At 47.7% G+C, this 20,281-nt stretch overlaps 12 protein-coding genes and 1 non-coding gene across 13 annotated transcripts; 7 read left to right on the top strand and 6 right to left on the bottom strand.

The window, feature by feature from the left end:
- Nucleotides 1-578: 578 nt before the first annotated feature.
- On the bottom strand, nucleotides 579-1,946 carry FVEG_13471 (hypothetical protein; the record flags this gene model as incomplete). The annotated part of the gene is made up of 2 exons (XM_018902841.1): nucleotides 579-1,322; nucleotides 1,371-1,946. The coding sequence occupies 2 exons, from the start codon at nucleotides 1,944-1,946 to the stop codon at nucleotides 579-581; spliced, it is 1,320 nt and encodes a 439-aa protein (XP_018761669.1).
- Nucleotides 1,947-3,523: 1,577 nt separating this feature from the next.
- Nucleotides 3,524-5,480, top strand: FVEG_13470 (hypothetical protein). The gene is made up of 10 exons (XM_018902840.1): nucleotides 3,524-3,598; nucleotides 3,645-3,817; nucleotides 3,866-4,005; nucleotides 4,056-4,097; nucleotides 4,143-4,209; nucleotides 4,257-4,284; nucleotides 4,338-4,350; nucleotides 4,397-4,486; nucleotides 4,552-4,894; nucleotides 4,960-5,480. The coding sequence occupies exons 2-10, from the start codon at nucleotides 3,713-3,715 to the stop codon at nucleotides 5,191-5,193; spliced, it is 1,062 nt and encodes a 353-aa protein (XP_018761668.1). The 5' UTR covers nucleotides 3,524-3,598; nucleotides 3,645-3,712; the 3' UTR covers nucleotides 5,194-5,480.
- A 264-nt stretch (nucleotides 5,481-5,744) lies between these two features.
- FVEG_13469 (hypothetical protein) lies at nucleotides 5,745-6,150 on the top strand (the record flags this gene model as incomplete). Its single annotated transcript, XM_018902839.1, has 1 exon — nucleotides 5,745-6,150. One exon carries the CDS (start codon nucleotides 5,745-5,747, stop codon nucleotides 6,105-6,107), a length of 363 nt encoding a protein of 120 aa, XP_018761667.1. The 3' UTR covers nucleotides 6,108-6,150.
- A 614-nt stretch (nucleotides 6,151-6,764) lies between these two features.
- On the bottom strand, nucleotides 6,765-7,520 carry FVEG_13468 (hypothetical protein; the record flags this gene model as incomplete). Its single annotated transcript, XM_018902838.1, has 1 exon — nucleotides 6,765-7,520. The coding sequence occupies one exon, from the start codon at nucleotides 7,518-7,520 to the stop codon at nucleotides 6,765-6,767; it is 756 nt and encodes a 251-aa protein (XP_018761666.1).
- Nucleotides 7,521-7,986: 466 nt separating this feature from the next.
- On the bottom strand, nucleotides 7,987-8,681 carry FVEG_17530 (hypothetical protein). Its single transcript, XM_018906776.1, has 2 exons — nucleotides 8,492-8,681; nucleotides 7,987-8,438 (listed from the first exon to the last, which is right to left on the bottom strand). Exon 2 carries the CDS (start codon nucleotides 8,397-8,399, stop codon nucleotides 8,016-8,018), a length of 384 nt encoding a protein of 127 aa, XP_018761665.1. The 5' UTR covers nucleotides 8,400-8,438; nucleotides 8,492-8,681; the 3' UTR covers nucleotides 7,987-8,015.
- A 581-nt stretch (nucleotides 8,682-9,262) lies between these two features.
- On the top strand, nucleotides 9,263-10,740 carry FVEG_13467 (hypothetical protein; the record flags this gene model as incomplete). Its single annotated transcript, XM_018902837.1, has 3 exons — nucleotides 9,263-9,971; nucleotides 10,027-10,584; nucleotides 10,679-10,740. The coding sequence occupies exons 2-3, from the start codon at nucleotides 10,293-10,295 to the stop codon at nucleotides 10,738-10,740; spliced, it is 354 nt and encodes a 117-aa protein (XP_018761664.1). The 5' UTR covers nucleotides 9,263-9,971; nucleotides 10,027-10,292.
- A 236-nt stretch (nucleotides 10,741-10,976) lies between these two features.
- On the top strand, nucleotides 10,977-11,048 carry FVEG_17529. The gene has a single exon. It is a non-coding gene; the product is annotated as a tRNA-Pro (tRNA).
- Nucleotides 11,049-11,217: 169 nt separating this feature from the next.
- FVEG_13466 (hypothetical protein) lies at nucleotides 11,218-11,880 on the bottom strand (the record flags this gene model as incomplete). The annotated part of the gene is made up of 1 exon (XM_018902836.1): nucleotides 11,218-11,880. The coding sequence occupies one exon, from the start codon at nucleotides 11,878-11,880 to the stop codon at nucleotides 11,413-11,415; it is 468 nt and encodes a 155-aa protein (XP_018761663.1). The 3' UTR covers nucleotides 11,218-11,412.
- A 2,056-nt stretch (nucleotides 11,881-13,936) lies between these two features.
- FVEG_17528 (hypothetical protein) lies at nucleotides 13,937-14,872 on the top strand (the record flags this gene model as incomplete). The annotated part of the gene is made up of 1 exon (XM_018906775.1): nucleotides 13,937-14,872. One exon carries the CDS (start codon nucleotides 13,937-13,939, stop codon nucleotides 14,870-14,872), a length of 936 nt encoding a protein of 311 aa, XP_018761662.1.
- A 769-nt stretch (nucleotides 14,873-15,641) lies between these two features.
- Nucleotides 15,642-16,619, top strand: FVEG_13465 (hypothetical protein; the record flags this gene model as incomplete). Its single annotated transcript, XM_018902835.1, has 3 exons — nucleotides 15,642-15,710; nucleotides 15,853-15,889; nucleotides 15,937-16,619. 3 exons carry the CDS (start codon nucleotides 15,642-15,644, stop codon nucleotides 16,617-16,619), a joined length of 789 nt encoding a protein of 262 aa, XP_018761661.1.
- Nucleotides 16,620-17,003: 384 nt separating this feature from the next.
- FVEG_17527 (hypothetical protein) lies at nucleotides 17,004-17,868 on the bottom strand. The gene is made up of 2 exons (XM_018906774.1): nucleotides 17,314-17,868; nucleotides 17,004-17,253 (listed from the first exon to the last, which is right to left on the bottom strand). The coding sequence occupies exon 1, from the start codon at nucleotides 17,858-17,860 to the stop codon at nucleotides 17,375-17,377; it is 486 nt and encodes a 161-aa protein (XP_018761660.1). The 5' UTR covers nucleotides 17,861-17,868; the 3' UTR covers nucleotides 17,004-17,253; nucleotides 17,314-17,374.
- Nucleotides 17,071-19,255, top strand: FVEG_13464 (hypothetical protein). Its single transcript, XM_018902834.1, has 4 exons — nucleotides 17,071-17,159; nucleotides 17,217-17,275; nucleotides 17,327-18,242; nucleotides 18,338-19,255. Exon 4 carries the CDS (start codon nucleotides 18,357-18,359, stop codon nucleotides 19,014-19,016), a length of 660 nt encoding a protein of 219 aa, XP_018761659.1. The 5' UTR covers nucleotides 17,071-17,159; nucleotides 17,217-17,275; nucleotides 17,327-18,242; nucleotides 18,338-18,356; the 3' UTR covers nucleotides 19,017-19,255.
- FVEG_13463 (hypothetical protein) lies at nucleotides 19,188-20,242 on the bottom strand. The gene is made up of 2 exons (XM_018902833.1): nucleotides 19,711-20,242; nucleotides 19,188-19,648 (listed from the first exon to the last, which is right to left on the bottom strand). The coding sequence occupies exons 1-2, from the start codon at nucleotides 19,846-19,848 to the stop codon at nucleotides 19,559-19,561; spliced, it is 228 nt and encodes a 75-aa protein (XP_018761658.1). The 5' UTR covers nucleotides 19,849-20,242; the 3' UTR covers nucleotides 19,188-19,558.
- Between the last annotated feature and the right edge of the window lie 39 nt (nucleotides 20,243-20,281).

The raw sequence follows: 20,281 nt of genomic DNA, 5'->3' as shown, positions 1-20,281 counted from the left end.
TTGACAATCGGACGTTAATCACTATCCCGCCATGCCGAATTCATAATGATCTTTGGCCTGATTTCAGCAGCGTAACAGCAGCAGGGTATCAAGTGGTGGTCTTTCGACTTATTAAAAGCTAGGAGGACAAGAGACTCACTGGAACCATTTATGGTTGGATGGGCAACCATGGTCATTTAATTTTTGATATGAAGAGATAGCCTGCGGATACTTAGGATATGCATCCAGGTGATCGCCATAGTGAGCTATAGATGCGTGGCCGCTAGGGCAGACAACTTAGGTTACGTAGGTACGACAATAAGATTATCAGGCAAGTTGCCTTCCTAGCTAAAGTTCAATTTCAAGTCTCTCGAGAATTAAAAGTAAATCCGGTAATGAATTGTAGAAAAGATGAAGCTCGCGCCCTTACTACCCGACAGAAGACCAGGTTCAAGAGTCAGCCATCGTCTCAGTACTATTGTCAGAACAGCTCATGGCACAGATTGAAAATTGACTAATTGATGCTCAAAGGCAAAGTCATGATTCATTCAATACATATCTACAGCTAAAACCGGATAAATTCCACCTCCATGATCAGCTCACTGAATAGCAGCGCGACAAGCAGCCAACTGAGTCTCGCACTGTCCAACACCTCCATCAAGCTGACCCGAGTTGGCAGCATCCGCACAAGCATTGTGCTGAATGTCACAAGATCGACCGAGAGCAACACTCTCACCATTGAAGGTGTTTCCGTTGACGGAGAAGGGCTTCTCGGCGTTTGAGGAGATAACGGGGGGAGGTGCCCCACCGAGAGTACCAGTGAAGGTCTGGACGTTCACACCCTGAGCATTGTTGGCGGCGCCGGTGGCCTTGGCGCTCGCGCCGGAGGTGCGGCTGGGGAGGGGAGTTAGTGTTGCGCTGGCGGCGGTCTTTGACTTGGCTTTGCATCCCTTTCCAGCACCGGCACCAGCACCAGCACCAGCTGTGTTCTCAGCAGCTTTTCCAGTGTTGGTAGCAGCTGGTGCTTCAGCTGTGGCAGTGGCGTTGGCAGCCTCGGTAGCGGATGCAGCACCGGTCGCAGATGCAGCGCCTGAAGCGGCTCCGTTGACGATGGTAGCAAGATCAGCGACCTCAGTACCAGAAGCAACAGAGAATGAGGCCAGGTCAACTAGATCAGTGGCAAAGATACCACCTGTTCCGGTAAAGGTTGGTGTAACATCAGCAACGGCAGAGGAGATCTCATCCGGCGTCGCGTCCAGAACAAGAAGGCCTTGGGAGAAGATGCAGCCCAGGTCGGGTTCCTCCTCGTCACAGGAGTTGCCCTTTCCGGTGGTATCGCTGGTCTAAACATTGTCAGCAGATTCACTACGCAGTCGCACATATGTACTTACATCTCCAGGTGCGAAAGTACCACTCAGCAGAGCCAAGTTTGGGTCAGCACCAATACCGGCCAGCTGCTTAGCCAGCTCAAGAGTAACAGCCTTGTTGATAGCACCGGCACCAGTAGAAGCAGCATCCTGGTGCTGTGTAAGAGCACCAATCTCAGGGTTGACAGCAGCTTCATCGCACAGCTTGCTAGCAACACCAACACCAGCGGTGTTTCGCTCAATAGCCTGGAAGAGCAGTGCACCAGCCATACCACGGAGATCACCAATCTCCTTGGCATTGGTGAAAGCTTGATCAGCAGTCTCCTGCTTCAGACAAGCGAGGTTGGTGACACTGCCTGCACCCTCCTTCGCAGCTGCATCACCCAAGAGGCCAAAAACAGGGTCCTGAATCTCCTTGGGGTTGTTGAGTTTGAGCATCTCACCAGTTATGGTCAAGACAATGTCGTGGGAATGTTCCTGGGGAACCTGTCGCTTCTTGATAGATCGCGAAACATGGCGACCAGGCGCAGGGCTGCGAAAAACAGGCGTCGCGGTAGCCAAACCGGCCGAAAGAGTGATAATCGCAGCAGAGAACTTCATCGTGATAGAGAGAGTAATATGCAATTAAGAAATAGCAGATATTGTAATGAATGACTGTTCCTGCAGCCTGGCAAAGGAATGATAAGTAGAAGAGAAGACAAAAAAAGGCTCACAGAGCTTGGAAACAAATAAACAGAGATGAGATTGGATGAACAAGCACAGACATGAGGGTGTCATCGCGCACTTTATACTTTGCAATCGTTTCAATGGCATTCTGAAAAAGTCAATCTCGCCGTTTTTCCAAACAGATCCTAATACGAAAATATTCATGCCATTCACCCCCTTGGGCGCTTTTAGAAACAGGAAGCAGCTTGATCCGAGAATCCAAACCAGATCTGACAGACGAGACGGATGAGACAGTCTAGCGGGCCGTATAACCGATGCAGTTTTTGCTGGTGGTTATATTTGTGGTGATATGCTTGGTGTGTAAGCGAATGGGATGTGAAACGGGGACTGTCAAGATCTGAGACGTGAATGTCAAACGATTGAGTTTGGCAATGTATGGCAGGGATGCAGGGGTTTGAGGTGCGTTACAGATGCGTCAATACGTCAGAACCATTCTGATGGGTCCGAACGAGGATTGAAAACACTTTCATCTCTAATTCAGTCTGGACTCTGGAAACGCTATGGAAACGCGTTTTATTTCAAGACATTGGGTCAAACGCGAGTACGGATTTGACGTGAAGTGGTCAATAGCAGGAAGAGGTGACCCACTTGTCAAGCCCTGATTGGCTCAAGAAACAGTGGATAAGATAAGAAACCGTCTTATCGCCTATGTCTTATCTTATCACATCTGTCACATGACGGCAACTGTCTCTACAATTGCGTAAATGTTGACTCGTTTGTCGTATTTTTTACCATCATTACATTCCCATATTCAGAAGAGAGAATACAGTACTTGATTCAGGAAAATAAAAAAAACAGGTGAATAAAAACTCAACTAAGATGTACGGAATCTGTCATGTGATTCGTCTTTCTTATTGCTTAAATCTTAACTCTTGACTCATATTCTCCAGGGTAGTCCGTAGACTAAACGCAAACAAAACCAACAATCGTATCAGTAGTCCTTTGAAGCTGATGGAACTTCGCTTGCAATAGCAGCATATACATACACTTCTGCTCCAAATGTCATTAAGTGAGCTAATTTAAACACTAAGATTCGATCATATTGCATCGCTTACCGGTATAAAACGTAATGCTCCTTAATAACATTGCCTTTCGGCCGAATAGGACCGCTGCTCAATCATCAACGAATCTCAAGCCATACTTGAGTGCTGTTAAGAAGTGGCCATAAGGCTTTAACCTACTATACGAGACTCCTCGTAAAAGGATGAATCAAACTGCCCGTGACGATCTCAAGCTAGATTGACGATTGGTTGTTGTGAGACCGAGTTATGGGTCTGGCAAAATCTGGAGAGAGAAGAGAGAAGAGAAAAGGGAAAACATGGTGTTCAGAGTTTGAAGGGGCTTCAGTTTAAACAGTTCTTAATCAATTGAGGAATATATATTTCCTGCATTAGATCTTCGGTAACTCTCCTTTTCTCCTAACTTGGACCTTCTATGCAGTGTCCTGTTCATCTTGATGTTCAGCCTCTGTTTATCCCTGTCACCCCCGGCACTTTAACATCACCCGACAAAGATCCGCAATAAATGCAAGATCAATCAGCCGAGACACGTTCATGTCTAACTACCCCGCAGGCTGTCAAAAATCGCGCTTTGACACGAACCAACTAGTTCTTGCGCAACCTCATCGCCGGTCATACACCATGAGCGACAAAGCCTCGTCCCCGAAGAAGTCACCAAAGTCTCCTTCATCAGGAGCCAGTGAAGTCGTGTTGCACGATGCTGGGCACTGGGCTGCTTTGGCGCAGGTATGTCTGAAAGGAGTCCAAAGGGGCTGGGACTGACGCGTTGTGTAGGATGAGCAGGATGACGATGCCGACTCTTCGCTGGGTGTTGATACAGAGTCGTCGACTGCTTCGATGACATCGAGTATTCTGAATTACAGAACCATCAAAGGAAGGACTTATCATTCTGAGAGAGGAAATGCAGAGTATTGGTGGGTTATGTATGATTGCTTACTGCATAAAGCTAACGCGTGATGTGCAGGGCTTCAAATGATGCACAGCAGAACGAGGCAATGGATATAATGTAAGACTTACAGGAATGGGTCAGATAGGTACTGACGTGTTGCAGCCACCATTTTCTGGTTCTCACACTAGATGGGAAGCTTCATTTGGCACCGTTGAAGGATGATATCAAGGTAAGCTTAGGACCCTCGTACAAGACAACGTATCTGACTTTGCCAAGACTGTGCTTGATGTCGGCACCGGAACAGGTATGAAGCCAAGCCTTTGACATGAAACTCAAGCTCACTGGGCCGATGAATAGGAATTTGGGCGATGTAGGTGTCCTGCCTGACGGGATGATGTTCTCGACTGACTGTCCAGCGACTTTGCCGATGAGCATCCTCAAACCGAAGTAATCGGCACGGACATATCCCCCATCCAGCCCAGCTGGGTCCCCCCAAACGTCAAGTTGTAAGTTTTCTACTGGCATACTGTCTCTGCGACAACTTCGCTGAGCCATCAGCTAACAAACACAGTGAGATTGAAGACTGCACTCAACCATGGACCTTCTCCCCCGACTCATTCGACTTTGTCTACATGCGATACCTCTACGGTTCCATCAGCGACTGGTCCGCTATATTCCAAGAGGCCTTTAGATCATGTAAGCCAGGTGGTTGGGTAGAGAGTTTCGAAGCGTCAGCTATGCTTGAAAGTGATGATGATACTGTCAAGGAGGGTAGTGCGATGAGCGAGTGGGGCAAGTTCTTTATCGAAGGTGGAAAGAGACTTAATCGAACGTTTACCATCCTTGATGATGACCTGCAGAAGAAGGGAATGGAAGATGCAGGGTTTACGGATATTCAGACTCGGGATTTCAAGGCAAGTAACCCTAGAAGACTATCCAGTTCAGTATACCCTGGGACTATGGTTAACTGGCCCTACAGCTTCCCATCGGTAGCTGGCCCAAAGATCCTAAGATGAAAGAAATCGGAAGCTTTGCATTTGCTGCAATGGATCAGGATCTGGAGGGCTTTGTCTTGTACATGGCGAGTGTCGTGTTGGGATGGTCGCAGGATGAAGTCACGGTTTATTGCTCGCAGCTTCGAAGGGAGTTGAAATCGGGCAAGTATCATCCTTACTGTAGGCTGAAGCTTGTGTATGGCAGGAAGCCGGAGTAAGCTGCACTTCAGTATTTGTACGGCATTGGGTTGGGAGCGTTTGTTGTTAGTTTTGAGAAGTGGGCTTTTGGACGCCTGAACTCTGAACGCGGTGACGAGATAAGGCGAGGATTGATTGCAACTCGTGGTCTAAGTCATGTAATTGTTTATCGCACCAGTGGTCAATATCATCTCACCTTCACACCTTCGTCTCAGTCGCCGACTTATCATGGTCAATTGATGGACTTCAACGTGATCTCATCCGATCAAACCAAGTTACAATGAGAACAAACCAATCGGCATGGGGATGCGACCTCTCATTCAGCCCGATTCAGGGCGCAAACCGCACGGGCTATATCAGCATCGCTCACGAGTGACATCAATAAGCCTGGAACATTCGACATTCCCCATGACGATACGGAAGTCTCTGATTGATTCAGTCTTATCACGACGCATGCGTGGCTTCCACTACGCTGTCAATAGATTCGCTTGATTCCGCTGGTTGGGATCATCTATGCCCACGCTAGACTGACCAGCACCGACACAGGCTCCAAGCGCAATATCACCAGCATATGGTTGGCCATGGATACCCAGCGAAACATCTACGCCGTGGCATCGTCGATCACGTCCAGAAAGAGCACTACATTAACCTCGGTCAAATCTCCAAGCATTGCCAGAACGCCCTCGGTCAGGATAGACACCTCAGAAATGAGATCTCTACTGCTCGAGATCTCAAGCAGGTTACATCTGAACTGTTGGAAACTGCAGAGGTGCGGACTATCCCGATCGAATGTCTGAGGGAGGCCATGATGCCGCGTGACGGGGCTCCCAGAGCCCAAGAGATATATGATGTGTACTCCATCATCGAGGTTTATGGTACATTCAGATGCTTGAGGAGGGCAAAAGAGTACAACCGATTTCATACTGGGAGTTAATCCCTGCTCTTAGAGTGTGCACCTACTTCGTCCTCGTCTGGATCATTGATGTGGTGTTTGCTCTAGTCTGGGCTTTCTTGGCTCTATTTGAGTCTTTGGTGGTTGATCCGTCTTACGACCCCTGGGTTCAATAGTCAGGATTATGTGGTGCAATGGGATACGGGGTCTTGTTCAATAGGTCTTGTTGGCCTGGACATATGAGGAGGACCATGACCTTCTGGGTGGTTCTGAGATACCAGGCCAGTTTGACAGAACATAAGAGTCGAAGACCCTGCACCTTCTTCTCTATAAAGTATTCGAGTTCGTGGAATTGTTTCGCGTTTGGGGTGTGTTTGGCGAATAGTAGCTAAGAAATATACCCCGTCAGTTTCTGGACTTATTATTGCTGGTCACTGTTGGAGACTCATATTTATTCTACATATGGGATCAAGGGGATTCATTTCATCTCCAGTCCGTAGATTCATATATTCATTCTCATCCTCATTCTGATTCTGACAGATCCCATAAGTCAATACTACGTCTCTGGTTTGACGTTACTCATAAATATGTACAAGGACCCGCCTACTTGAGCTGTCTCTCATCTGGCGCAATCACAACAGGAAAATATTCCTCACAAGTGGAACCACAACATTCTTACTGCGGGTTGTATGCCAAAGCTCACTTGAGCAGGTGGATGATGTTGGGGATCACCTCGAGATCACCCAGATCAATAGGACGACCCCGCCGATCCATCCAGTCACAATCCCCCAAACCACAAACCTTCCAAGCCAAGACTCGACCAGCGAGTCTTTGCTCAGGGCCAGAAAAGTCTGGATCGATCATCTGCATCGGAATCGAATCTTGCTTTGTATCAACACCTTGGTCAAAAACGGCTTCGCCTTGCTCGATCTTCTCCACAAAGTCGTGATCAGGCATGTACAGAACCACAACGTCGCCCGGAACAGCACTTTCTGGATCATAATTGACATCGCAGCGCCAGAGGAGGCGCCCCGAGGTGGAAGTTGCTTTATTATGGATGAGCGTGCGTGTGAGGAGACAGGATTTGCTATTCCACGTATCATCAATGACGCCCTCTTTCCTTAGTTCATAGATGTAAATAGCTTCCTTAGCGATATCTGTGCAGATCGTTAAGTATGGATGCGGATTGGCTGTCTCACTTGCGCCCTCAAAGGTCTCCTCGTGCGGAGTGTCATTGTGAACGTCAGATGCCATGGGCTCAAGAATCCCAGATCGACCGATAGTCGCAGTCGATGCCTCGGAATCCGCTTCACTAGCTGTATAGAAGGAATCATTTGAAGTCTCATAACCGTCGGCACTAGAATTTGAGGGCCAATAGTATGGTTCATGTCCGGTCTGGTCACAAGACTCAACCTCATCAGCCCACCCCAATATCTGGTGAATGAAAGTTTGCATTTTGTCAGGAGATGATGAGCTTAGAAACAGCCCTGTGGATTCTGATGTTACTGACACTGATGCCGTGAGGTGGTCGTCATTATTATGGGGTACACTCCTTGTACTTATAATTATTGGCACAGGCAGTTAAACCATGTCCGCTCGAATCCAATGTTCCGTGAGCTTCCTCGACCTGGCTAGCTTGGCGCTGCCAGCTTAGTGGTGATATTTTGTTGTCGCTGTGAACGAAGTCAAGTCCCGGAAGATCATGGCGATGCATAGTGAGACCAGCAGGTGAACAGTGCGTAAAGCGATGAAACAGATACATAGATGTTTACCGGAACATCTAGTATGAACCACTGTTTGGGTAATGCACTATGCAGGCAGACCAACCCCGAACGGTGAACAATGCTTGACGAATGCTGACATGGACCAGACCCCTTTGGCAAAACTGGTAGTCAGCTTTGCAATTCACAAGGCTAATAATTCTCAGTAACAAATTCCATGCATAATTTATTAACACTTGGCTCTCATATGAGTCGTGTAACATTCTTGGTCCATCCCTGTCCTTACATACATCTTGAACCTCTGAAGTAGTCGACCTTCTGCCATCACCCACCAAAACCGTACTATATCCGCAGGCAGAGTCATCAAATTCTGTCTTTGACAGTTCAGCATCAATAACACAACAACGAAACCGAACGCCCGGCGAACGACGAAGCTGCAAAGAAATAACATAGAGCCAAAGATAAATGAAGCACTCGTCAACGAGGCGTCGCAATATCCAGGGAGACATTCGCAGAAACAGTAGGGGATGGGATGGGATAGGGACCAAGCCCATGTCAAAAAGAAAGAGAGGTACGCTGCCTGGTAACGCCTTTGCGCCCAGATGTCACTCATGCTTTATCCGAGTAAAGCCAGACATCACTGACGATCAGTCTGACAGGATTATTAAAAAAAGCAAATCTCCCTTGAAGTCAACGAGAACTCACCAATGCAAGCAGTCCCGCAGAATCCACAGAAGCGACCTGGAATGACCCAGACTTCCTTTCCCTCAGCGGCGCAAGTCGGGCACCGAACGCCAGGTACCTTGCTGTCGACAAGAACTGTTGAAGGCATGTTGCGAAAAGAGAGGTAGGTGATAAAGCAGGCTGTGTAGACTATTGGAGATGTAGATGGAGATGATGATTAACCAGGGCTGAGGCAGGGTTTTATCATCTGGTTGCCGTGTCCCTTATTTTAGCTTCATATCCCAATAACCTGAGTAATACCCGAAACAGCGCTCCGTCCGGTTCCTCCCTTCAATGGCTTGAGACATATCGATCACATGTAATTGGAGTGTCTCAGATTCCAGATCGGTATTTGCAGATGGGTACCTATACGGAGGGGCCGTCTTACAAAAAGCAACATCCTCAGCTCAGCCCTAGTCTATCCCTTACATCAACCAGGCTGGAGTGGGACGGGCGGCATACCTCAAATTCCCTTGCATCGGCAACTACATGTCGGTAGCCCGGTTGATTCCGTCATCTATTCCCGGTCTGTTAATCTCCGATGGCTAGCCTCATCGCGGTGAGATCTCGTGTAATCTTGACAGGTGGGGGTAGTTTGACATATGACGCGTGCTCAGCTTCGCAGGAGGTGCATTACATCATTTAAACGTGGATGTTAGGAAAATAAACGTAATTCTCCGCGATATACCTCCTGTTATCAAGTGCATATAAACATCGAATCCCTTGTTCTGTGCTACAGGCCTGTGTGGGGGCAGCTGACGCACAGTATGTTTTTGTCTCTTATCCATCACCTCGTGCGACGCGACTTATTTGACAGATCATATTTATGGGCGTCATTATGACTGGTGACCATAATTGCTTTTGGTCTTGGTGCGTTTATCGAATATGGCTTTCTCTCACCGGCGACTTGCTCGCCCTCGGGTCTGCTTGGCCTGACGCTAGTGGAACACTCTCCCACCATTGGTTGTCGTATCTTACCGGGACACAGCAAATGTTGACGCCGGACCGGTCACGGACAAAAGTCTCTGCTAGATAAAGAATCATTACGAGGCTTGAGCTTGTCGGCCACGGACAACTTCTTAAACTGGTCTGGTCTGGCTACACGAGACGCCACCCACCCAAGCCCTCTTTGGGTTCAATTTTCGTGATGAAGACCCAAATCTTGCGGCAGTAGACGAGTAGAAGGCTTTGTGGCTTGATGATTATTGTTTTGAGGCCCATTCTTTGGTCGGAACATTGAGCAAGGAGGCCAGCAAACACAGGATAGACGAGCCTTAGTATAGAAAATGAGTACAGTCCTGAGAGGGCAAAGTGTTAGGGAACTGATATAGGCATAACCTGGGCATCGCCAATGTCCGGGTCTTTGTTCAGCAATGTGAGAAGAAGAGCCAGCGCTGTCCAACATGTCGCAGCACCCAATCGGCCACACTTTTCTTTCGATTTGTTAATGACGTTAGTCAATGTAAGCACGAAGAATGCTGTTGTTGATACTCAGGCTAACCTCAAGGTTTCTTTAGTGTTCACAGGTGTCCCATTAGAGAACTGGCCACTTGACCCAAACACAACAAATTAGAACAGTGAGCGTATTTTACGCGCTTCAGTTGGAACAATGAGGATCCCATACAAAGCGGTCTTGAACGTTGTTCGGATCCCGATGTATTAAAGGACAATGTAGCTGTATATTTCCCCCTAATCTGCCCAGCAATCAGCTTATCCCGCTACAGCTTTATTTTCCCCTACACCACTGCACTCTCACAATCATAGTTCATTAACAACACTCAGCATGTCTCGGCAGGAAGTATCTTATTTCGACATTGTGCCCCAGTGGCAAACATCGATTCAATCCCAAGGAACAGTCGTCAGCGAATCTCCGAATAGCACAAGCATGATCGGCGTCGTAGATGAGTCTGATGTAGACAGCGACTCCGGTGACGGCACTAGTGTCATTGAAAGAAAGCCTATGGCCCACGGCAAGGGACGACAACAACTAGAGGACAAACGTATTATCCAAGACGAGATAAACAAGCTCGAGAGCCGGCTAAACAGAACTACTGTTCTTTGTACCTCGCTGTTCTGTATTAACATTACGATCTCTGGAGTCATGTTTCTCAATTTTATGAAGAAGTAGTGACTAGGGATATTTGGGTTAGGCAAAGCTGAACCTGACAGTGGTTGCTGACGTTGGGCGCGCACTCGACATTAAGGTCATGTACCAGCGACACATTGATTGAATATCTTTGCACACCTAAGTGTAAGCCGCATGGATGGTATATTGTATCTATAAAAGCTCTTATTAATAGGAACACAGACCTTTTATATGAAACGATTTAAGAATAAATAACCTGCAGTTGCCTGAAAGTGAGATCAGAGCTGCGCCAGACCTGTAGTTAAAACGAAGATTAAGGCGCAGTGGTCTTCTAGATATAATCCTTGATAGTGGCTTTGCTGACATCTAATTACTAAAATCGGCTTCTTGGTCTAGAGGTATGATTCTCGCTTTGGGTGCGAGAGGTCCCGGGTTCAATCCCCGGAGGAGCCCGTTTTCTTTTGCTTTTTCTTCCACAGTGCATCGGCTCGTGGTGCTTCATGAAGTGATTTTTTATCAGTTAGAGCTTGGGAGCTGACGTTCCTAACTAAGGTCAGTTGATATAACTTTGTCAATGGACCTAAGTCATGCACAGTACGAGCAGTGGGTTGTAAGACATGCGCTCGGGAATGACTGTATTGCTTGGCTATAAGACCACTATAAACGCTGTAATGAGAGTGAGAATGTCCAACGCTAATGAGATCTAACTTAGGTATCTGTAAACTCATGCAACCTCTATTACCCCTTCCCGATTCTAATACTTGCGCCAACACCAAACCTCATTACAATGCACCTCACTCTCCAATCGCCATCCGCGTTAATTGAATGATTTGGGCTTGTCAACCCAGCTTGCATAGGGTACCGACCGCCGCATCTTACGGAGAGCCTTGGAGCCTTGGGTTTCTCCTGGGATCCGACGTGTGGCCTTTCGTCGTGCAGGCGTTGAAGTTGGAGTGCCATGCGGCTCAGGCGAAGAGAAGAAAAGCGAAGGGGAAGAAGGGGTTTGAGGGCTGGGCGTCGCGGTTGAATGTGAATAGTGGCTGCTCGGCGGGGTGGTGTCAGCCGGAGCGGGTTTGTTGTCACTGTCGGTATTGCTAGCGTGGTCGACGAGATGACCTTGTAATGCTTTCTTTACCACGATGAAGTGGTCCGCCTCTTTGAGGCGGGTAATGAGCTGGTTATCAAGCTCATCATTGCCCTCGAGATGCTCGACAATGCCCTCATGAATGGTCAGAGCCATCTCCAACAGGAAATCCAAACGTTCTGTGCTTGTGAATTCCGTCATTGTCTCTGAGGTCTGGGGTTGTAATGTCTTATGCAAATGTGGATTGGCTGGTCAGATCGTTAGTCCCAGTTGTGGCTGGCTGAACCCCGCACTGCTTACACTAGTGCAATTGCCAACACAGAACGAATTGTAGGACAGAGACCGGAAGTTTGATGATGTGAGATGGCAATGTCGCTTCAGCAATGGTGAAGAGGAAGTTTGTTCCTGATCTCTAGAAGAGATGGAAACATTGCGGATTATGTATATAGTCCTGGAGCATCGCTTCTGTCTTCCGCAGCGCCTCCAATTCATCACCACAAAGAAGAAACGGTGTTCCTGCAGCAGATCCCGGCATGTGGACAGTATTTATGAAAAAGTGCGTATTGAATGAAGCACTAGCTGCTTGAGGGCCTCTGCCTCCAGCGCCAATTTCATCTAAGCGATCAGAATGATCCTTGTCCCTGAGAAGGGAAACCCCGTGAACTTCAGGGCATGTCAGTGAGAATGAGTCACTTTCCGGTTTATTATCTTATCTCTTTGTGGTGATATGGGCTAGAGATGTATATGAAGACGTTATGAGGAGAGTAATTAGTGAAAAGGAGTTGTGGCGGCCTGGGCGTAAGTGTTGACGTGGTGGTTTCTTGTATAATATATGATATATTACAGGTAGTAAGGACAGCCTGGCACGTAGCTCAGATGTCGGAACCTAAGTCATTAGTTAGGCTAAAGAATAGCAGAGCTCCTACTTCTGGGAAACCCTTCTATTGGCTTTTTTATATATATTTTTATAAAAGTAAAAATCAGAGTATAACTTAAGTATATTTTTTCTTTAAAGGATATAGTGTGAGTTTATTATAGAATTTCATTTACTACATATTATATTAAAGTTAATGAAATATTCTATTATTAATAGTTACTATTTACCTAGTATTACTGCGAAGAATTTAGGGTTTATATAAAGATAGTTATTAATAGCTTTGTATTACTCTTTATTGCCTTCATGCTTGCAGATGCCGGGTGAGTTGTGAATTAGATAGCACATACACGTGATAGATAAGAGTTAATGGGTAACAAAATTGTTAGTGCAATCGGTACGGAACAACGTCAAACCAAGCCTGCGGGGAAAATTCTAAAACTACCCGTTGCTCGAGCCAGTACCGCCAACAAGAGCCAGGAACAATTTGCTAACCCAATCCTTCAAGTTTACCACCTCCGACAATGCAAACGCCCAACAGAACGTCAGGAGCTGCAAATCATAGAAACAGGTCAGAAAAGCTGAAGATTTCTGGAAACAATATAATCTGAGAAACTAGCCTGATGTTTGTGAGTAGCACGAACACGAAGATCACAGCCCTGATCTTAGCTTACTATAGACTTGGAAAGAGACATGATCAGTGATCCATATCTGCTGACTCAGAGTTCAAGTGGCCACTGATCTTACAAGCTGTTTGCCAAGCCGTGACCGGAATTCCAGACTCATGGCAAAAGTCCCTGTACTTGCAGCTAAAGACAAGGGTACTGACATGATAATCTGCAAGACATGCAACCTTGAGAACGAGATCCAGGCCTCGGTACAGGGTTTGTCAAGACCTCATCATGTTATCACTCACACCATGATCGTTGGGATCGGATGCGCATAGCCAATTATGCAGTTCCCCGGTCATCTTACGATCGTCTCCTTACATGCTTAATTATACCCACCATAGCATTTGTCTGTGACTGGGCCGAATACGTGTAGCAAACATGATCTGATGGTATCGACAACATTCACCTAGCGCAAATTTGTTACCCCTGGAAGTAAGGCGGCAGCTAATCATGTTGATACATGCTGCCTTTGCCTCCCAAGCGAGGTGGCACGGAAATGGTAAAGAGTATTCGTCTAAATTGATCAATAGGATCAATTATATCTCCATCATGTCCCGAGTATTGAGTAAGTTGGTACTGCTAGGACCTTTTGTCATTACTCGCAAAAACAACTATATTGATTTCAAAATCCTTGCATTAATTTTCATTGTTGCAGTGAGATTCTTACCCTTGGACTGTCAACTCCAGATTTCAACTGTCCTTGCACTTCCAAATGGCTTCACTTGTCGACTGGGGCACTATTACTCACGATGACCCTCATTACGGAGTCTCTTGGGGCGACATGCCCGAAGGCCTACATCCCTGGAATTGGCACATTTCATCCAACACTGTATACAACATATGTGCACTGCCTAAGCCATTCATATCGCCTTCATCCTCCAACTACTGCGAAAACGACGATATTACGGGGAGCATACTGAATGATGAGGGACTGTTCAATGCACCGCTCGCAGGATCTCTGCTCAGCGCAGGCGGCGTCGGCGAAGAAGATTTACAGCTCGATAGCAGAGCACATCAAGAATGCGTGTACGACGAGGCAACCTTGGACATTGTGCAAAATCACAAAGGAAGCTTGAGCGCTACCACCGAATGGATGCCAAGCTCAACTCCACCTGAGTCTGAACCTGGACTGCCAGCGATGGTCAAAGTCAGCACTAGCATCCAGCCCCGCACGAACTCGGGTACAGAAACCGAGGGGAAGAAAAGAAACAGACGGAAGCGCAGCGTCAAAAAGAATGCGAGAAGGACCAAGACTGGACTCAACAGGGAAGAAAAAAGACATTACACCAAGGTTTTGGAGAGGAACCGAAGGGCTGCGGCGAATTGTCGTGCGCGCAAGCAAGAGCAACAAGACAAGCTGAATGCCGAGGTGGAGAAGCTACAGGACCGGCACAGAGAATTATCTGCTTCCTGCAATGAACTGAGGGAAACAGCTTACCAACTAAAGCTCCAGCTGCTGAGGCACGGCGACTGCGGATGCACCCTCATCCAGCGATACATCGCGAATGAAGCAGTCAATTCTGTCCAAAGTCTGATTTCGAGACATTCTCCATCCAGCAGCCCCAACAGCACCACCATCGGGAACTTCGCTGTAGGAGGACTGGGCGGAAATAACGGATGGGACAAACCACATGGCATGTCCCCATGAAACTGGAGACTTGTGGCTGTTTTTTAGTGGTAGTTTGCGAGTGACGAGTCTCTTATCATGTTATGGTCTGGAACAAGGGATGCAAGATGGAGGGACGGGGGATTGCGATAGCAAACATTGATGGAATTTGTCTGTACTGCGGGCATTAATGTTGCATTTAAGTGACGCTAAAAAGCATGGAACACCTCTTTTTCCCGTCATAGGCCCATTAGCCAAACTTTAAATACAGCGACGTGGCCAATAATTGGCCTCGGGGATTGAGACTAGTCCAACCTTCAGCGACCGCACGCTAAGCTAGTCGATATCATACAAGCGATGCTACCAACTGTCGCTGCTGGCATGATGAATATCGAACCATGCCGGCCAGATCAATTTGCTTCTCCTCAAGCGAGATCGAGATCAACAATGAAACGCACAAATCGCAAACGCAAACAGCTACCTATGGTGATATCAGGTGATGTGGCTTGGCTGCATCTCACCACTATTTACCATTATCGTCGTCAAAGACAGGCCCCGATAAGACTTTAGCTTCGTCGGGCAACCGGATGCAACTGCTGCGGGGACGAGACCCGTCCAACACATTGAGGAGGAGAACGGAACGTCGGAAAATATTGGGGAATAACGCAAATGAATGTGCCATATCACAAGATTTTCGTGTCACATACCAACGCCACCAACGCAGGGCCGTTTTATATATTTCTTTGTGCCAGATGTATTGAGCCTGTGCCTCCCCTTCAAGATATCGCCACCATTGGATGTATAGACTATTATGAGCACCGCTGCTATTATTCCAGACTTTAACGGTTTCGAATGGGACGGAGCGCCTTTCCCTAACGAGGTAAGTAGCGGTCGTTGAGCGACAGGTGCAGGACGAAATGAACCCTGGTCGCATTTAGGTAATCTCTAATCATTGCACAATCTCACCTCTTCTCACAACACCTTGTCACCCCCTCATGGCAGTCAAGGCTGACAGCTCACAGTCGACGTTCGATAATATTTTGAGTCAATTCGAGCAGGGTAAGACAGCCGTGGCCTTGTCGGATGCAGAGAATGACCCTCTACAGACCCTGTCTTCCTCGATCCCTTGTACCAGGCACCTGGCTATTATCTTCGACCAATCTCACCCGTCCCCAAAATACCCCTCACCCACCTGCCACCAAAACCCTCTTCAAGTGAGCAGGTCAAGAAAGCAAACAGATCCTCGCTCATCACCAATACCTGTATTGGAGATGATGACTTCCCTGCACAGAGCGGAGAAGGCATGCAGTCCAAGCATTCAATCGAACACGTCGACTCATCCTGGGCCGATATGAGCCAGCCAAAAGTCCTTACTGCGGGGCTTTTAGACCGACGCAACTCAACATTGAGCAATGAAGAGAGTCTTGTGGGCTTGGAAAGATCCCCCACTCAAGTAAAGATGCGCTCGGCATCACGCAGGCCAAAGAAGGTCAGCAAGAAGCCCGCACTCCCTGCACATGTCGTGCAAGCTAGGGAATGCCATAACAACGTTGAGAAACAGTACCGCACCCGCTTGAAGCACAAGTTCGAACGACTTCTGGCTGTGCTTCAAGTTTCAAAGACGAAGGACGTGTCCGGCGGCGAAGGAAACTCGGAAGCACCGGACTGCGGCTACAGCCGAGGAGAGGTGTTGGATTTCGCAAGGCAGCGCATCCTCGCCCTCGAGGAGGAGAACAGACATCTATCTGATCAGGTAGAGCATCTTGACAGGGGGGTTACGATTGTATAATGACACAAGAGAAGCTGCATGTCGGCAACGACAGCGTGTACATAGGCAGTGCTATGAGATGTAGGACTTGGGTGTGGCAGACCACTCACTTAATATATGTGTTTGCTTTAGTTTGCGTGAGACACATCGAGGCCTGTGCGTTCCACTTACAGCCATCTGGCGGCGGACCAACTGCTCCGTGGCGTAAAGGTTATCCTGATTGCTACCTATCTTGGGCAATTGACAACCAGGCTAGGATGATTCCCCGGGCTCAAACTGGAGCCCATGGACAGGGTAATCCTCCTGATGCTAAGCTTGGGACTATAATCTACTAATATGGACTGAAGTCGGCAGATTAGTATTAACGTTCCCTAGCGCATCCGGCACATAATATCCTACTGCAGATGGTCAAAAGGATATAGTATTGGTTCTAGCCAGAATAGGTATCTACACATTCTCTATCCGGCCTTCATATAAATGCGCCTGCTGTGGCCTTTCTAGTCTACAGGAAGAGGTGACAAAGTTATGAATACATACGGGACACGTATCATGCTCCGCAAGGTACCATGTTGCGATACAATCAGAGTGGAAGATATGCTGACAATCGAGTTGGCGAAGCATGTCCGTGTCGCTGACCTCGCCCAAACAGATTGCACTATACCCACCGAGGATGATTAGTGAGTGGCGCCAAATGGTGACGTGTCCAGAAACTAACCATGTCATGCTAGAGGCTGGTTCAGCCCACGAGGCGTGAGTATGGCTCATGATATTCGACCTCATGTCTTTGCTGGTCCTCGGAGGTGCAAAAGAGTCGAGGTGCGGCAGGTCCCGACGCTGTGAGTCGCTTGATGACACTGTGGTAGGCGATGTTCCTCCCGAGGATACAGAAGACCTTGGCCTGGCCCATCTATAGACTCTTTGTAGCCGTTAATCTTTGCCCCTCTGCAGTCAAGAAGCGGTAAGACATACTTAGGTATCCCTACCAAAAACATAATTATCAAAGCCATAAGCGGGAGCAAGATGGCAGCCAACCACGCCAGCATTCCATTGCTTGGTGCTCCGATATCTGGGCTACCTACATCGGTGTTGGTAGGGCTCGACATGGCTGCTGCAACATGAAGCAGAAAGACATTCCGGCGCCCGGGGGAATGGCAGGGATGCTGTGTTTGATATGACCTTTGGGCATTTGAGCTATTCAATAAAAGCGATCTAGACCGGCGGATGCTGAGGGTTATGATATGATATGATATGATTGGCGTCATCAGTCAGTAGTGTTTGTGGCGTCAGTATCGTACCACGAAAGCCGCACAATGTGGCCCGAGAAACAAGCCTCCTTCAACCAATCACAGAACGCGGAGCTTTGTCCACGGACATTTTATCCTCTCAACTTCCTGGACCTTTTGCTCAGATAAGTGACTGCCCACCAACCTTGTGACTAGCATGTGATGGGAGAGGGCAGTCTTTACAACGAAAAGAGAATCATGTGAGGATGTTTTGTTCAAACATCACAAGACGCTAGAGCGTTCCGTGACACTCCAGCATGACGCATCCGCGGAATCACGAATGAGAAGTAGTTGAGGCAATGCCCATCATCTGGTCACATCGTGATAAGCTTTCCCTAGACTCGAGATGCAGATCGGTCAAGTGAGTATATTTCTGCAACATTTCTACTGTTCCTAAAGGTGTCCTTGATGTTAAGAACATCATCTTGACTCGGCAATTTCTAACAATCTGTCCAGAGATCTATCAACTATATGAATGTTCATCATCATGCAGAACAGCTCTGAACTCCTTTACCACATCATCCTGACCGTCATCGACTTTCACATCGAGCCCTCGGGGTCCAAACGAGCTATCTACATTCTCGGCACACGCGCGACCATCGAAGCCGCCAAAGACTCGGCCTTCAGGGTCCTGCATACTCTGAGATACAAGCCTGATGACTTTGTTGAATACGCCGTCCATTCAAGTCATGTCGGAACCTGGGATCACGGCAACGGGGTTCTCATCTACGCCAAAGCCCCAGCAGGCCAGGTATTCCTTGTCTCCATCCAGGCAACGCCCAATACCGAGATGCTCCAGGCCGACCGCGACGGTGCGGTTCTACTACCCCACGGGGTACCCTCGCTGCACTACGTGACACAGACCGTCATCGACTACAACAGGGATCGGACCGGATGCGTGCAGGAGATGCAGATAGAGGGAACCTTTGTTCACCGTGCTGCGGCCAGGACAGCAGCACGTAAGCTGCTAGACCCTCTTGACTATGCAGAGTATGACACACCGGAGAAGATGAAAGAGGAGTGGCCTTACGGAGAGGACGTACTTGTGCATGCAGTAGCGGAGAATGGAGAGAATACCACTATTGAGATCAAGACTGTTGTTGATACGCATCACAAACATGGAAAGGATATCTAAGGATCTACTTGTGGGAAGGAATTTGTATGGTGGATGAGTGAGGCATGCTTCTTGCCTTGATGTAATGAACTCTGATTGGGAGATTGTCTGAATATGATGGTCCTGGCTATTTGGGGCTTGTTTTACTGGATTAGCATGTTTATCGTTGGCCTCTGAAATTGTAAACTTTATGCGGCTTCCTATTAATGATCTCATAAGATATTTATTAATCCTAAAATATACTTTATTGCCTGTCGCAGTCTAGTGTTAATAGCAATATCTGTGGCCTACTACGGCTTTGGAGATAAGCCATGTATACAGAAACATGTCGAACTGTATAATAGATTATAGGTAGAGACGCGTGATTTACAAGAGAAGGTATAATAAGTATAATTTAAAGAAAGAAGCTATTGACAAGGATCTGCTAAAGCATAAGGATTGACATAAGCCTGCGTCCACCAGCGTATTCGTATATCGCACAGTGGTGAATTTGCAGCTTCAAAGATCGTAAAAGATCAACACGGTAAAGCTGCGAGAAAACGACCACACCAGCCGGAACTGGCCTAGAAATGAAAGCCAGGGGGCACGCAGTACGGCGAGCCATTCTGCTTGTTGAACAGGCAAGCCGTCTTTGGAGGACAAGCACCGGCGAACTAAAAGGGCAATTAGCTTACTCCTCCTTGTTGGCGCGCCGCTAGGAAGCGGAGAGGCTTACCACCCAGGTGCGGTCGACGTTGCAGACCTGCCAGCCCTTGAGGTCGGCCGTGCAGGAGTAGGTTCCGGGCGTGCAGCCCTTGGGAGCAGGGGTAGCTGCTGCGAAGGCAGCCATGGTGAGGAGAGGGATAAGCTTCATGATGAGAATTGAGTTTGTGTGTAACGAGTGCTTGATATCTTATGATGGTGAGTGAATGTTGTTGAAGATGCAATTAATTTCGCTTTGGGTGAGATGTTTTATATCTGCATGAATTGCCTCTGATATTACTGTCTGGTGATTAAGCTGCATAGCCTCCATGACCTCTTTCCAGTGTCACTGATATTCTAACTCGACGACATCCATCATGCAGGCCTTCCGTCACGAGGTGGATGTTGGAACTGAAGTGATTCCGTAATGTACAAAATTAGCAACATGCTCGTGCTGTCGCATTGAGCTAATGGAGCCGTCAGATCAGTGACCTCGGCTAAAGTAGCAACTGAACATAGCCGTTGAAAGGTCTTAGCATACGATCTATAACCTCCATCAGAACACGAGCAACAGGCTATCATCTGATACGATGATGCCCTCTTGT

Source organism: Fusarium verticillioides, chromosome 8, assembly GCF_000149555.1.
Source record: "Fusarium verticillioides 7600 chromosome 8, whole genome shotgun sequence".
NCBI classification, from domain to species: domain Eukaryota; kingdom Fungi; phylum Ascomycota; class Sordariomycetes; order Hypocreales; family Nectriaceae; genus Fusarium; species Fusarium verticillioides.
The sequence above is the reverse complement of the archived record's forward strand: the minus strand, read 5'-3'. Positions and strand labels throughout refer to the sequence as shown.